The 14,692-nt window shown below is 64.8% G+C and overlaps 3 protein-coding genes across 3 annotated transcripts; all 3 read right to left on the bottom strand.

The window, feature by feature from the left end:
* Positions 1 to 292: 292 nt before the first annotated feature.
* On the bottom strand, positions 293 to 4,622 carry SLC23A1 (solute carrier family 23 member 1). The gene is given in 17 exon segments (XM_072872651.1): positions 293 to 546; positions 722 to 817; positions 972 to 1,115; positions 1,358 to 1,487; positions 1,564 to 1,669; positions 1,788 to 1,935; positions 2,165 to 2,321; positions 2,463 to 2,583; positions 2,695 to 2,876; positions 2,960 to 3,027; positions 3,109 to 3,197; positions 3,292 to 3,449; positions 3,560 to 3,661; positions 3,884 to 3,955; positions 4,455 to 4,528; positions 4,531 to 4,601; positions 4,603 to 4,622. Coding segments are annotated over 17 exon segments (1,977 nt in total). The 5' UTR covers positions 4,608 to 4,622.
* A 125-nt stretch (positions 4,623 to 4,747) lies between these two features.
* On the bottom strand, positions 4,748 to 6,029 carry MZB1 (marginal zone B and B1 cell specific protein). The gene is made up of 4 exons (XM_072873427.1): positions 5,838 to 6,029; positions 5,418 to 5,524; positions 5,239 to 5,343; positions 4,748 to 5,146 (listed from the first exon to the last, which is right to left on the bottom strand). Exons 1-4 carry the CDS (start codon positions 6,027 to 6,029, stop codon positions 4,969 to 4,971), a joined length of 582 nt encoding a protein of 193 aa, XP_072729528.1. The 3' UTR covers positions 4,748 to 4,968.
* Positions 6,030 to 6,625: 596 nt separating this feature from the next.
* PROB1 (proline rich basic protein 1) lies at positions 6,626 to 14,577 on the bottom strand. The gene is given in 2 exon segments (XM_072873324.1): positions 6,626 to 7,550; positions 7,553 to 14,577. Coding segments are annotated over 2 exon segments (4,059 nt in total). The 5' UTR covers positions 11,115 to 14,577; the 3' UTR covers positions 6,626 to 7,053.
* Positions 14,578 to 14,692: the final 115 nt, after the last annotated feature.

The following is a 14,692-nucleotide window of genomic DNA, read 5'->3' on the forward strand; positions in this document are numbered from 1 at the left end:
GGGAGCTCTGGCTGGCTCCGATGGCGGCTAATGAGCTTCAGCAAGCGCCAAACGAGGCTCAACCAGCTAAAGCTTGAGATGGAGCAATGACACGGGGGGTGGTGGTCCCCAGGCAGGTACCCCGGGAGCTCGAGATGTCCCTGAAAGGCACCTTTGAGTTTCCCTAGCCCTATGTTCGAGATGAGCACCAGAAGCCTTGTCTTTGGACTTGGTGGGTGCTAACGAACTCCGACAGCACCCGTGGGAGCTCGGCTTGGCTTCTCCGGTGCCGGGGCGCGAGGCCTCCCCTTGCTCAGACCTTTGTGCACACGGAGAGCCCGTCTGCATTATCTTGCATGTCTGCGGCTGCCGCTGCCACGCCACTGCCCTTCGCCCGGGCCTTAAACCCCGTGAACACCGGGCAGATGGGCACGTGCGTCAGCCACCGGCTCTTCCTCACTGCACTCATCCCGAAGGGGAAGTCGTAGCTCCTCAGGCTGGCTCTTGCTGTGCTGTCCGAGTGCGCACCCGCCTTCCACTGCACCAGCCCTCGCTCCTCCTGCGTCCCTGCAGCAGCGGGCACTGCGTCAGCCAAGATGCCGGTGCCTGCCTGCCTGTAGCCAGGATGCCCAGCATCAGCCCCCCCCATCGCCCTCTGATCCCCTTTTGCAGCTTTAACCCAAAATTAATCTGCCTCCAACCCCCTGTGCTTCCTCCTGCTGGCTCCATGTGCTTTAATTACCTGGGATGGTGTTATCCAGGACGAAGGCGATGGTCCCCCCGACGAACATCTCCGTCGTTAGCAGCACCGTCAGTATCTGGTCCAGCTCGGGGACACCTGCGAGGGTGCAGGGACTGAGCCAGGGCGTACTGTGGTAATCTGGATTTGCCTAATTAATCGTCGCTTACCCAGGGTGGGAAAGCGCCTGCAAGAACTGCCCTCCTGTCTTCTTAAACACCCAAAACTGGGGCTTTTTGTGGCAGGCAGGTACCTGTGTTAATGGCCTTAGGGTGGGAATCCAGGTAGTTTGGCAGTGTCAGCCCAAAAAACATGGCAAAGCCCAGCACAAAGAGGTTGCGGGAAGAGTTCATGTCGACAAACTGCAGGTTGGAGAGGCCAACAGCCGTGATCATGCCTGCCATGAGAGACGGTGGCTGGGTTGCGGGCAGACAGGGATGCCCATGCTGCCGGCTGAGAGCTGGGCATTGGGTGGGCTGCCCGCAAAGGCAGTGAAGGATGTTCAAACCTAGCCGTGGTTTGACCCAAACCCTCAAAGCCCGCCCTCTGCATCCCTCAGGCTCGTCAGCCCCCGAATCCCTGGGGAAATGGCCCGGGGCTGATGATAATGGCGCCCTGGGCTTGACGTGCCGAGGTTACCGAATAAGGTGCAGAACATCCCGCCGAGGATGGGGTCAGGCAGGGAGGCGAACAGTGCCGTGAACTTGCCAATGGTCCCCAACACAAGCATGATGCCAGCCCCGTACTGTATCACCCTCCTGCTCCCCACCTGCACGGAGAGACCAGCAGCAGGTGATGGCACCCGTCCCCCCGACCGAGTCGGGACCTCTCCCCGGCCCCAGTACCTTTGTGATGCCCAGGACACCAATGTTAGGGCTGGAGGAGGTGGAGCCGTTGCCGGTTCCCAGCAGCCCCGCGATGATGCAGGAGATACCTTCAGTGAAAATGCCCCTGGGGAAAAACACGAATGGGCTGGTCCCTGCCACTGCTCTCCTGCGGCATCCCTGCCTGGTGGTGCCCCGGGACGCCACGGCATGGGCAGGGTACCAGCAGGGCCAGCTGGCCGTACCTGTTAATGGCATGCACGGGGGGAGCGGGGGCTCCTGCCAGCCGGGCGCAAGAGTAGTAGTCCCCGATAGACTCAATGATGCCCGCCAGCGTGGCACTGAACATGCCCAGCACGGCCGCTGAGGTCACTGTGGGCAGACCCCACTGGCCTATCCGGGGGGCAGAGCGGGGCGTCAGGGTGGGGGGCATCCCAGGTCCTGGCCCCCCTGGTGCTCACTGGTGCTGCTTTGGGACATCCCCCCCACCCCACACCCCCTCCCACCCCCCCTCCCAGGCGCTCCCCAGCCCCAGTGATGCTGGGCTGAGTCCCTGCATTCCCAGGGGTGAAAGGGTGTTGGGAGAGGGGTCCCACATGCTGCAGGGCTGCCTGGCACTCACAGGGGTAGGGGACCCGAAACCAGGGTGCCACGGACAGGATCTCCCCCCGGGCGTCCGTCCTGGCCTTGTAGCCGTATGCCTCGGGCTGGCTGGGGAAGACACCGGTGCGTGTCAGCACATAGCAGAGCAGCCACACCACCATGATGGCCAGGATGATCTGCAGGGGGGGGGAGCAGAGACTGGGGATGCACTTCACATCGCGTGGAAAAAAGGGGGATTTTTGGGACATCACCACCACCATCACCACCACCCACCCCCCACCCCCCCCAGGACCTGGCAGCTCTCAGCCAGTCCCTACCGGGAACATCTTGAAGATCTGGACGCGGAGCAGGACGAAGCCACTGCCCCGCCGGTAGCCAGGCAGGCAGACGGTGACGTGCCGCAGGTACTGGGCAAACAGAACGATCAGGAAGATGGTCCTGGGGGGTTGAGAGAGAGAGAGAGGAGGTCCCTCGTGCCCCAGTGTGCTTCTGGCTCCATGGGGGACACCCCTAACCCCTTGTCCCCTCATCCCCATCCCCATGCCGTACAGCACCGCGATGCCCCAGTGGGAGCCGGCCCGCTCGCCGGCCGCCTGGAAGACGGAGAGCCCGATGAGGGAGACGGTGGGGGTGACGGTCAGTGGCCCAATGTAGCTGAGCAGCGCCCCAGGGAGGCCCAGCAGCCCGATGGCCACCTCCACCAGGCTGGACACCACGATGGCCCCCTGGATCTGCAGAGCATGGAGGGGGGGAGAGAGGAAGTCAGCACCTGCTGGGGGTGTTGGGGTCTCCTGGGGATGGCAGAGGGGCATACCTCTCGCATGCGGGGCTGCCAGATGTGAGAGGTGTTGAGCGGCAGCACCCAATTGCCGTAGATCTGCTCTGGGGATGGAGGGGGGGTGAGGTGGTCCCTGGGGTGGGGGGAAGCAGCTGGACGCCCCTCCTGCACCCCTCTGCCCTCACCTTCGGGTGGGCATTGCCACTTCTCCAGGGCCAGGATGGACTTGGCAGGGACGAGGAAGGCCAGCGCGCTTGCCTGGAAGAGGGGCAGCCTGGGGGGGGGAGGGGGGGAAGGGCGAGAGGGGACACCTGCGCCCATGGCCTGGGGACGGGCAGCGGGGGTCTCCACCAGGGCCACGGCTCTACCTGATGCCCACGGTGGTCTGGATGAGGGTGGTGATGCCGACGCAGGTGAAGATGGTGCCGATGAGGTAGCTCACGGTGAGCTGGTCCTTGCCCACGCACAGGCTCTCGGCCAGCAGGAAGGGGACAGCAATGGTGCCGCTGAAGCAGGTCAGGTAGTGCTGGGGGGCGAGGGAGGGCTTAGTGGGCTGGGGTGCCGTGGGGTGCCCGTGCCACATGGAGCGGGGACTTGGGCTCTGCCAGTGGGGGGTACCCCCCTTCCAGGCCGTACCTGGAAGCCGAGCAGGATGCAGAGGTACCAGGGGGGCACGTCCTCGATCCTGTAGAGCATGTCCACCTCCGGCTGGGGGGGCCCGGTGCCTGCCCCGGGGTCCTGGCATGCAGGGGGCACAGCTCAGCCCCAGCTTGCCCAAGGGAGTCAGGGACGGGGGACACACACACCCCCCACACTGTCCCCAGGGGTGGCACAGACTGCCCCATGGGACCCCCTGCACCCTCAGGGATGGGCAGGGGTCCCAGCTGACTGGTCTGCATCTAATGGTGCGTTACAGAAGGATTTGGGGTGTGTGCTGTGTGGGGGTGCCCCAGTACTCACCCTGCCCATTGCAGGCAGCTCCTTCGCAGGGGGATGTGGGGGGCCGGTGGGAGCAAGAGCTGAGTTCCCATTCTGGCAGCAATGGCGAGGCGGGAGCTGGGTCAGTGTTGCCCTGGGTGTCCCATGGGAATGGGGATGGGCTCTGTCCCGGGGACGTGAGGGCCACTGGCCCACAGCTCGGCATGCAAGCCTGGTCAGCCCCACCCGTCCCCAGCTCTGCCCCCCATGAGCTGGCTCCAAGCTCGGAAACCTGTTGTCCGCATGCAATGGTTTGTCCCCAGGAGAGGGTGGAGGGGGTGTCTCCACTGGCCCTGGGGTGCCCAGACCACCCTGCAGGTGCCAGGAAGGACAGCACAGCCAGTCCCAGCCACAGCGTCCCAGCACGTTCCCTTGGTCCCGGGCTTCACTGCAGCCCTCGCGCTCATCCCATCCTTTGCCAGTCCCGGCTGGGCATCATGGCCCCGAGCTGGCCATCATTTGGGGTCGGTACCCCCAGCCACCCACTTCCCTCCCCACTGCCCCGGGATATGGCCAAGGAGGGGACAGGGACGAGGACAGAGGCTGCATTCACCTGGGGCTGAGCCAGGTCTCCCGAGCAGGTCCCCATCCTCCAGCGATGCGGCCCCGGCACCGATGTTACCACACGGGGGGTTTTATGGCCGTGGGAAGGACTTTAGTCACCACCCGGGCTGCGGCGCCAGGTGGCAGGCTGGAAGGTGGCCATTGGCTGTCGGTTGTGAAACTGGGGAGCACTGCCTTGGGGACGGATCAGCTATTAACTCCTTTAATTAGGGCTGGCACTGCCGGCAGGGCCAGGGCGCTCCTGCCGTGAGCACTATGTTGGTAAAACATTAGAGCCGGCGGGTTACAGAGTAATTCCCAGCTTGTGGGAGGTCCGGTGGCACGGGGCACCAGCCGCTGCCAGCATCGTCCCGGCACGGCTGGGCTGGGCATCGAGGGATGGTCGCGACACCGGTGATGGGCGACGCCAGGAAGGCGCCCACCTCCCGGCGTGTGTTGGCTCTTGCTGGGGACGAAGTCGGCTCCGAAGGTCGCCAGGGCATTAAGCATTAACTGCACCGGGGCTACAGCTCGTTCTGCATCGCCTTGGGTGGGGCTGGCCCCCCAGCTTTGCCACCGGCACAGGCCCCCTTCTCCCCATGGCAGAGCAGCTCCCGCAAGGCAGCCGGGCCCTGCCGGTGCGCCCCATAGATCTGCGCCTCTCCCCGCTCGCCCACGTAGCTGTGGCACATCTTGGACAGCCTGCAAGGAGCCAGAGAGGGTCATGCCGTGTCCCCCTGCCATCGTGGCAAAGTGGTGCCTGGCACTCCCCATTGCTGACCCCCCTGACTTACCTGCCCGGCCAAGGCCCCCCCATCACCATCACGCTCATGGGCTCCTGTCTCGGCAGCCCTGGCCCTGCCAGCCGCTTCTCCCCATCCAGCTCCTGCACCCCGTAGCTGTGGGGAGAGGCAGGGGTTGGGGACTCCCCAGTCCTTGGGGACACCCCCATCCCTGGAGACGCCTCACTCACCTCTCCCAGCCCTGCGAGCAGCTCCTCTCCAGCACCTCCATGTAGTCGGGCTCACTCAGCGCCTTCCTGCCCACCTTCCCTTCTGCCCTGTACAGCTGCTCCTCAATCTGGGGTGAAAAAGGGCAGAAACTGGCCCGTGAGGGTGGCAGCCTTCCCATGACCCTGCTCCCAAGCAGGGGACGGGTCTGCACCCCTTCCTTGCGGCTCCGGCAGCTGAAGCACTTTTGCACGGGGTGGTGGGTCCATGAGTAGCTGCAAGGGGGCTCGCTGGCCCCAAAGGGCCTTTTTGGGGTGCCAGCAGGGGGCAGCCATCAGCAGGGTGCCCCAGGGGAGCCAGCAGCATCTCCCCAGGCTGGAGCATCCCTGCGAGGGCTCTCACCGCTCACCCTGGTTTCAGGGTGCCATCTCCCCGATCCCCACCTGGAAGGCGATGGCATGGCAGGCGTCGCAGCGGAGGGATTCGGGCATGTGGGGCGAGAGCCGCTCCTCAGGGCTGAGCTGGGGCGCAGGGACAGAGCGGGCTGGGGCGGCGGGGGGGCCCCCGCACATCTCCTCAGCCCCCGTCCCTGCCAGCAGGCTGAGGGCCAGCCACACTGCCAGCGCCGGCTGCATCCTGCCACGATGCCGAAAGTGCTGGGGCGGAGGCACGGGGTGGCTATAAACCCCCCGGGGCTAGCAAGTGGGCGCTGATGCGCAGCCGACACACCTGCATCCGGCTGACGTGGCCCCATCCATCCCCGGGGCATCAGGACAGGGGGTGTGTGAGAGTGCGTGGGGTGTCCCCAACCGACTGTGTGTGTGTGGGGGTGTCCCCAAATCTCCGGGAGGTTTTTGGTGTAATTCAGTCCTGTAACACCTGACCCCTCCTCCTCGACCGAAATCCTCCCTGGGTCGGCGTGGACCCTCCTGGGCTGGGGCTGGGTTGGGGGCAGGGGTTTGGGGCTCAGGGCTGGGGTTGAGGGCTGGGTTTTGGGGTTCAGGACTGGTGTTCAGGGCTGGGGTTTGGGGTTCAAGGGCTGGGGTTCAGGGATCACCGTTGACTGCAGAGTCCCCTCCTGCCCCCGGGGACCAGGGATTCATCCAGTGGGTGCTCCAGGACAGACAGACGGACTGCAGGGTCCAAGTGCCTCAGCTCCCCGACAGGGCTGCGGGAGCCCCTCGCACCCACCCCTTTACAGACTATACAAACACGGGATGAATATGCAGGATTGAATGCTGTCTCAGCATTTTTATTACTATTTTAGGGAGTCCGTGCCGCAGTCGTGGCTGTGGGGGGCTGGTGGTGGCCAGGCCATTGTTCCCCTGTGCCGACCAGCCTGGGTTGCCCTCGGGATGGAACTGGCAGTGTGGGGGAAAGCGGGGCCCATGCATCTGGTCCCTTTGCCAGCCAGGGCCCATGACTTCAAGCTCCTCCGGGGCTGCCAGGTGCTCACATTGGAAAAAATACCCTTTTTCTCCCCGTTCCCATGAGGAGATGGTGAGGTCCAGCCAGTGCCCATTACCCCTCGGGGCTTCACCAGATCAGCTGCGGGCAGGGGGTCTCTCCCGTGTCGGGGGGGTGATGCTGACTGTGGGGTTAATGCCTGGTTGCTTGGGAAGGGACACGCCACACGGGTCCGTTCCCGGCTGAGATCCATCACATCTGGAGCGGCAGTCTCTTCTCGGGCCCGGCAGGGCTGGCGCAGGCAGGGGGCTGGCCAGGGCTGGGTCCGGGGCTGGCCTGCATCCCTGTGGGGATGTAGTACAGGCTCTCCAGGTACCCGCAGTCAGGACCCCCCGCAGCAGGCGGCCCCTCACCCTTGGGAGCAGGGCTGAAGGTCCCGGGGAAGCCGGGGTTTTCAGCAGCTGGCAGGTCAGGGTGCACCGGGGAGGGGGCGGCAGGTGGTGCAGGTGCTGGGAGCCCTGGGAAGCCACCATAGGGCATGTAGGGTGGAGCGTAGACCCCTGGGGCCATGACCAGGGGGTTGAAAGGAGCCTGGTAGAGCCCGGTGTGTGATGCCACCGGTGGGATGAGCACCTCCAGGTACTGCCCCGTCTCGGGGTCGTAGAGCATTTTCAGCTGGGGCTGCCGTGGTGGCTCCATGTAGTAGCATTTCCCACTGTTGGGATCAACGAGCATCCTCCGGTGCATGGGCGGGGGGGAAAGGGCTTGGTGGGGCTCAGTGTGCTCTTACTGCTTGGTGAGGTGCCATCAGTCCTCCTTAGGAAATGGGGAGCATCCTCAAGGCGAGGCTGGGGCTGGGCTGGGGGCAGCGGCACCAGGTGCTCCCCAGCGGCCAGGCCCTCGGGAGGCCGCGGCAGGGGGGGGTCAGGACCAGGTTTGCTCCAGGGCACTTCCCCACTGGCCAGGGGACACACCCCGGTCCCCAGTGAAGTGCTGGATGGGTTGGGGGCCAAAGGGAATCCTAAGGATGAGCTGGCCAGATTAGGGACTGAGGGGTTCCCAAAGGATGTGCTGGATGGATTGGGGACCAAGGGGGTCCCAAAGGATACGCTGGATGGATTTGGGACCAAGGGGGTCCCAAAGGATGTGTTGGCTGAGTTAGGGACCAAGGGGGTTCCAAAGGATGCACTGGCTGGGTAGGGGATCAGGGGGGTCCCAAAAGACTTGTTGGTGGGGTTGGAGACCAAGGGAGCCCCAAATGATGTGCTGGCCAGGCTAGAGGCTGATAGGTAGCCAAAAGATGAGCTGGTCTTGTTGGGGACCGTGGGGGTCCCAAAGGATGTGCTGGACAGGTTGGGGACTGTGGGGGTTCCAAAGGATGCGCTGGCTGGGTTGGGGACCAAGAGGGTCCCAAAGGATGCACTGACTGGCTTGGGGACCACAGGAGTCCCAAAGGACGTGCTACCCGGGTTGGGGACCGAGGGCACTTTTGGCATCGGAGAGGATTTGGGGGCTTTCACGGGAATTGCTAAGTAGTTGGAGTTCTCCGTCGGGGAAGCAGGAAGGTATGGCTCAGTGGCTGCCAGCCACTTCGGTAAATGCTCCCAGGCCTCCCTCCGGTCCAGCAGCTGGCCAGAGGGACCTTTGCCAGCCTCCCCAGCTCGAAACGGGGCAGTGGGGCCAGTGCTGCCTGCAGAGCCGCTGCTCTCCGCCAACACCTGCTCGCTTGTGGGTGGCTTCGGTGTGCTTTTCTCCACTGGTTTCCCAGGCTGTGGGTGCATGCTGCTGCTGGCTGGGGGCCCGGCTCGGGGGTCCCTACTGTCACTGCTGCCATGCCGCTGCACCATTGACTTGGGCCCCTCGGCAGCGCGGAGCCCTCCGGTGCCATTGTGGCTGCATCTGTCCTTTCCCTCTGTGGGACCTGGAGGCGGTGGCGGGAGGAGAACGGTCTTCTCTGTCCTCAGCATGGCGCTGCTCTGAGACAGGGAGCCCTCCCGGGCTGCTGCCGGGGACTGCTGGCCCACCAGGACGTGGAGGTGGGTCTCCACGTGCGGCACCTCCTTAGCCGCCGGCGCTCGCGGTGGCACCCTGAGCTCGCTCCGCTCCAGGCGCGGGGGGGAGGCTGGCAAAGGTCCCTCTGTGGCGGCCACCCCCTTCCGCGTGGCCTGGACCGTCGTGATGTGGACAGGGGAGCCCTGGGTGGGCGAGGGCTGGCCAACAGTGAGCTTTGCAGGGCCCTCGGCACATGCCAGGGCTGGCTCTGGGCTGGCAGCTGCCAGCACCTCGCCATCCCCCGGCTCCATCACTGGCTCCCGGCGGCAGACCGAGGTGCAGTGGATGACAAGCGGGGTGGCCGGTGGCAGCCCCCCACTGCTCACAGGTGCCGTGGTGCCATGGGATGCGCCGGCAGTCCCGAAGCAGAGGCTGTAGCTGCTCCTCACCAGCTTGCGCACATCCCGGGGCTGTGAGATGCGTCCCTTCCCCTTATCTTCTGGCTTGGGGGGGGTGTCCGGCGGGGACGCCCGGGCTGGGCTGCCGGGCCCGGACGGCCGACGGGGCACTGCTGGCGGCTTGTCCTCCTGCCGGCTCTGCGGCACCAGCCTCACCTCCTGCGCCCGGGAGGTGAAGAGGCGGCGGGGCGGCGTGGCGGGGAGCGCCAGACTGTTGGCTTCGAAGGGGAGGGTTTGGGGGTGACCGGGGTGGATGGCTCGTTGCTTCAAGCTGGGCCACGGCTTTGGTGCTCTCTCAAATCTGGGGGCAACGTCCAATGCCTTCCCCACCCCAGGGTGGGCTTCAAACAAGGCACGTGCTCGCGGGTAGCGGATCCTCTCCGCCGCCAGCTCCTCGGTGGCACCAGGCAGCCAGTGGCCCTCCAGCACCTCCTGGTACTTCATCCGCTCGTTGAGTTCATTGAAGGTCTTCTTCAGCTTGCAGACACTCTCCCTCGTTGCCTCACTCAGCACCACCCCCTTAGCAGGGTGGGTGGTGGTGGCATTCCCCACGGCCACCGCGGCCACTGGCATCCCGCCGCCCCGCAGGTCTTCGGCTGAGATGCTGCAGTCTGACCGGGAGAGTGAGCTGGACTTGCCCTCCAGGCTGTCCCCCAGCAAGTCGGTGCCAGCAGAGGACGGCCCCGAGGAGGTTGAGCTGCCCTGCAGCCCCTTCTGCTCCATCTTGATCCTCTGCTCGTACTGCATTTTCTTGGCAAGGACGTTTTTCACCAGGCAAGAGGCTGCCCTGGTCTTGCTGGCGTCGGCATCCAGGGAGGCCGTCTTCATGAACTGCTTGTAGTTGAGCCTGAAGTCCTCTCCAGTGGCCCTGCCCTTGCTGGGGGGCTCTTTCCTGGCGGGGGGCAGGGGTTGGGGGGCCGGGCTGTCACCCCAGGGGCCGAAACTCGTCTCCTTCCTCTCCTTCCTCTTCAGCAGGATCTGGCGCTTGGGGACGGTCCTCTTCTTGCAGTGGCCCTTCCTGGCCTCCCCGCTCTCCAGCTCCACATCCACACACTCAAACTGCTCCTTCCCCAGCAAGCTCAGCAGCTCCCCGTCCATGCCGGCAGGGAAGGGCCAGCCCACCCTGCCATGGAAGGCTGCCACTGTGCCCCGGGACTCGCCGCCGGCCACTGGCCACCGCCACGGCCGCCCGCCGTCCTCCGACAGTGAGTTGGAGAGGCTGGAGGAGGTGTGGGAGCTGCACATGTCGAGGCGGGAGCCGGGGGGACCCGAGAGGCTGTGGAAAGCCCTGGCCGTCAGCGCCTGCACCTCGCCGTCCACCTCGTCCGAATCGCTGGGCGCTCCGCCGAGCATCCCCCTGGGCTGCTGGGGCAGAGCCAGCTCCCCGCTGCCGGTGGTGGTGGCAGGCTGCCGGTCCCCGCCGAGGGGACCCATCCCGCCCCGCTGCCCCGGCGCCAGGCTATTCTTAGCCACGACGGACAGCTGAGCCTGCCGCGGGCAGGCGAGGGGGCCGGGCGGCGGGGGGACGCTGGGGGCCCCCGCTGGAGCCCAGCGCCCCGGGGCAGCCCCCTCGGCACAGCCGCCCCGCCGCCCCGTGTCCCGGGGGGGCGTCCCCTCCTCGTCCAGAAACTCCAGGCAGTCCTTGAAGGTCTCCGTCCCCTCTGAGCACAGGGCGGAATGGTAGGAGGAGACGGAGGAGCCCGACATGCTCTTGGCGAGGTCGTCGCGGGGGAGGCTGGGGAGGTGGCCCTCCTCCTCCGACGCGGACCGCCGGCCGTCCCCACCGCTGCGGGGACTCTCGCCGTCGGTGCCGGACAGCTCGGCGTGGGAGAGCAGCACGGGGTCCCTCTTCCCGCAGGGCATCGTGGCAGGGACGACCCCGGGAGTGCCAGCCAGTGCCAGGGGACCCTCCTTGGTGGCGGGGACGCTCCGCTGGGGACGCCGGCTCGACCTTCTGGCTCCCTCGCCGTCACGGCAGCTGGACCCAGCGGTGGGACGGAGCAGCCCCTCGATCACATGGACGTCAGCGAGCTCCAGCCCGGGGGAGGCGATGCCAAGTGCATCGCAGGGATGCCACCACCGCCCCGGCCTTAGGGGTTTGCCGGGAGGCTGCCAGCACCGTCCCCTGCCCCCTCACCCCGCGCTGCTGCTCCCCAAACCTGCAGGGGAGGTGCCAGGGCGTCCCCACGCCCCACGGGGGTACCCAGGCTGTGCTCCCCAGCACAGCGGGCTAGGCTGCCCTGGGGCTGGGGGACCTGCAGACCCCTCTGGGGACATCCCATCCCTGGTGCAGAGGGCACGCCTGAGCCCCGGGCTGCCACTCCATCCCCTCCATGGCTCCTTTCCCAGCTCCTCTGCGTGCCTCGCTGCAGAGACAGTGTGTCTCCTTCCAGGGGGCTTCCCCAAAAACCACCCTGCCCCAAGCAGCAGCTCTCCCAAAATGAATCACAAGCCGCCAGGAGCAAACTCAAGGCTTGAAATCAAACCGGGCACCGAGCACCTCTGGGATTCACAAGAACCGAGTGATGGACGGCTACTATTTGCCTTTTTCGGAGGGACCCAAAGCAAGCGGCCGGAGCGCCTGGCGTGGCACAAGGGTCTCCGCATCTTGCTGGCCCTGACTAGTGGCAGCAGAGCTCAGCCCTGGCTTTCGGGGGGATTTTTGCAGTGAAGCAGCGGTAGCAGGTGCTCCCTGGCGCTGCCAGCCCCAGAGTAACCCGATGCCCAAGTCGTCTGGGTTCATGCAGGGACTAAATTTAAACCTTGGCAAGGAAGAGGAGTAGAGGAAAGCTTCCCTGATAGCTGGCCTGGCACTTAACCCTTTGCTGCTGAGCAGAGCTGTGCTTGCAGGTGGCATTTGTGGCCACGGGGAGCGGAGGAGACCTGCCATGGGCAGCACTCACCAGCACAGTGGCCTTGTGCAAGAGAGCAAGGCAGGGGATTTCAAATCCCCAAATCCCTACAGCCTGGCTTTGCAGGAAGCTGGTGGGATGTGGCTGTCAGCAGAGGAGCTCCCTGTGCCGCCTGGATGGCTTGCAGCACCCAAAAACCTTGGGCTGCTGCTTGGGTGCTGCAACCACCCTACGATCCCCATGCGAAGGGGGTCTGGCTCTCAGCCTGGGGCTGGCTGGGAGCATCCCCAAGCCCCGCGGGGCTGGCTCCCCACAGCACGGGCTTGCAGCATGGCAGCCCAGCAGGCGCCTGCTGAGTCACTGCTGGCTCCAGCCCCAGCACAGTGCAGCTGGGTGCACCACAGGGACATGCACGCAGCCCCCACCGGCTGCTGGATTTCCAGTGCCGGGGGGGATGTACAGACCCACAACAGGGGGGAATGCAGTTCCCTGCGGGCCGAGCTGGCTCCTCAGTCCCTGGCCAGTCCAGATCCCAGAGAGATGCTATTCTGTTCCCTCTCCTCTGGTGAGGGTCGTGCCCAGTGTCCCAGGGCCACTGGTAGCTGGTGGGAAAGGGAGGTTGGTCCAGCCTGGGGTCACTGGTGTCCTGCTGAGCCTCCCTGGGGTGCCTTGCCAATGCCTTTGGTGCATCTGGGGTACCACTACTGGGAGCAAGGAGGAAAGGCAGAGAAGGCACAAGGGGAACATGGGATGTGGGAGCTGGTGAAGCTCTGGATAAGGTAAAATAATCAGCTCAGTGGGAGGATCACTGCAGCTCTCCCTGGGCACAAAGGGAAAGGTCCTTGTGCTACTGCCTACAGGTCCTGCTGCCCTGGCAGTGGGTGCGAGGCAGATTTAGGGCAATGGCTTGTATAACCACTTTAAACCTTTCCTCTGCCTCTTTTCCAGCACTCACACTAGGCACAGTTCTTGCTGCTGCTTCATCTTTCACTCCGACACTGGGTCCTGCCAAAACCAAAACGGTCAGAGTGTCAACAGCTGCGACAAGCAGTACAGCAATACCAGAGGCTGTGAGGGTGTCTGGAAAGTACCGCCGTGCACCCAGCCATTCATCCGCTTCCCCGGCACCCGCTCTCAGCTCTGCAGGAGATGGGATGGCCCCGTACATGCCCTGCTCCATAAGACTGGCTGTATGGAAAAGCATGGCTGGGTTGCAGCAAGGACTGCTTGCTTGGCTGGTTTCTTCCAACATCCCCGAGCTGCCACGAACAGCCTGTCTGGGTGTGTTGTTGAAGCACACTGGGAACAGCTGGGCAGTCCTGTCTCACCACCCTGGCTGCAGCCTCAGGCTGCCAGCAACCTGCTGGGCAAGAGCCACGCTCCAGCACCTGCATCTCCTCCTCCTGGTTCTTGGGTGCATCCCCCATTCCTTGATGTGCCTCGGGATTTCTACACAGGAAAGAGAGAGGAGGGCATGGCGGAGATCCCCAGGGTCCACCTACCAACCGAAATACAACCATTTTAGGTTAAGAGGCCGTAAACCTGTCTTCCAGCACCTGAAGCAGTTCAGCGTGTGTGGGCGAGCAGCCTGTTAGGCACAAGCATGTTACAGAACAACGGGCAGACCCAGGCTGAGCCAGACTTGCCAATTAAACACTGAATACTTCTATGTTTAAGCCACTGTGATACTGCCTGTAGACCTACCATTTGCTTATTAACTTGTTTTTTGTGCCAGGTCTGTGCATGCTTGCCTCTTAACGCTGGCAAGCCTGAAAGGGAGGCAGCAAGGAGGAAGATGATGGCTGCTAGTGGCTGCCAAAACCAGGACATGCCTCTCCCACGCTGGAGCTACTTTTTGCAACTCCAGAGGAGCAGGAAACACTGGCCCAGCTTGGCAGAGGCCTTCAAAGCTGCCTCTGGGGTTCAGAAGGGAACTGGGCACCCGAAACACGCCCGCAAGTCTGACAAACCTCAAGCACTTCGGTACCCAAGGGTTGGATGCATGAGCCTGGAGTGGATACAAATAGCTTGGCCAGCCCAAGCCTGCAAAGTGATCCACCTCCGAGTCTGTGCAAGGACTTCACCATCCTCTCTGCCGCACTGCCCACGTTGTGCAGCCACAGTGTGGGGGGTGATGCCCGAGCAGGAGCCCGGGGCTGCACAGCAGAGGCGACCCTAGAAGCTCCTGTCCACTGAGATGGCGGTTTCAAGCGCCAGCTCCCAGAGTGCAGGCCCGGGCCCGGCACACGGCAGAGCAGCAGGGATCCTGCCCATCACGCAGGAGTTACTCTGGGGCCATGACACGCAGGGCTCGGGCCTGCTCCCACACCCCTCTGCCCCGGCTGGGGGGGGGGCAGCGCCACATGCGGAGCGCCATGCGCCCAGGGCGTGGCCTGTGCAGGCCCCGCCCTCCCGCGCAGCAGGGAAGGCGTGGCCTCCCAGCCCCCCTCCCACCGCGAGGCCCCGCCGCCTGCGCGGAGCGGCTCCTGCGAGGAGCGGCCCCCTCTCAGACAGGGAGGGGAGGTGATAGTGTGCCCCGCCGATCCCGGCCGCGGCCCCGCTTCCAGTCCCGGTCCTCGGCTCCCGGCC

This window comes from Ciconia boyciana, chromosome 9, assembly GCF_034638445.1.
Source record: "Ciconia boyciana chromosome 9, ASM3463844v1, whole genome shotgun sequence".
Lineage (NCBI taxonomy): Eukaryota > Metazoa > Chordata > Aves > Ciconiiformes > Ciconiidae > Ciconia > Ciconia boyciana.

Bases quoted from the DNA above. Each gene is read 5' to 3' on its own strand.
- MZB1 (XM_072873427.1), bottom strand. From the start codon at position 6,029: ATGCAGCCGGCGCTGGCAGTGTGGCTGGCCCTCAGCCTGCTGGCAGGG. The intron at 5,525-5,837 runs GTGGGGATCGGG...TTTTCACCCCAG, and splicing joins GCCATGCCATCGCCTTCCAG to ATTGAGGAGCAGCTGTACAG. The intron at 5,147-5,238 runs GTAAGTCAGGGG...GGCTCCTTGCAG, and splicing joins GGGGGGCCTTGGCCGGGCAG to GCTGTCCAAGATGTGCCACA.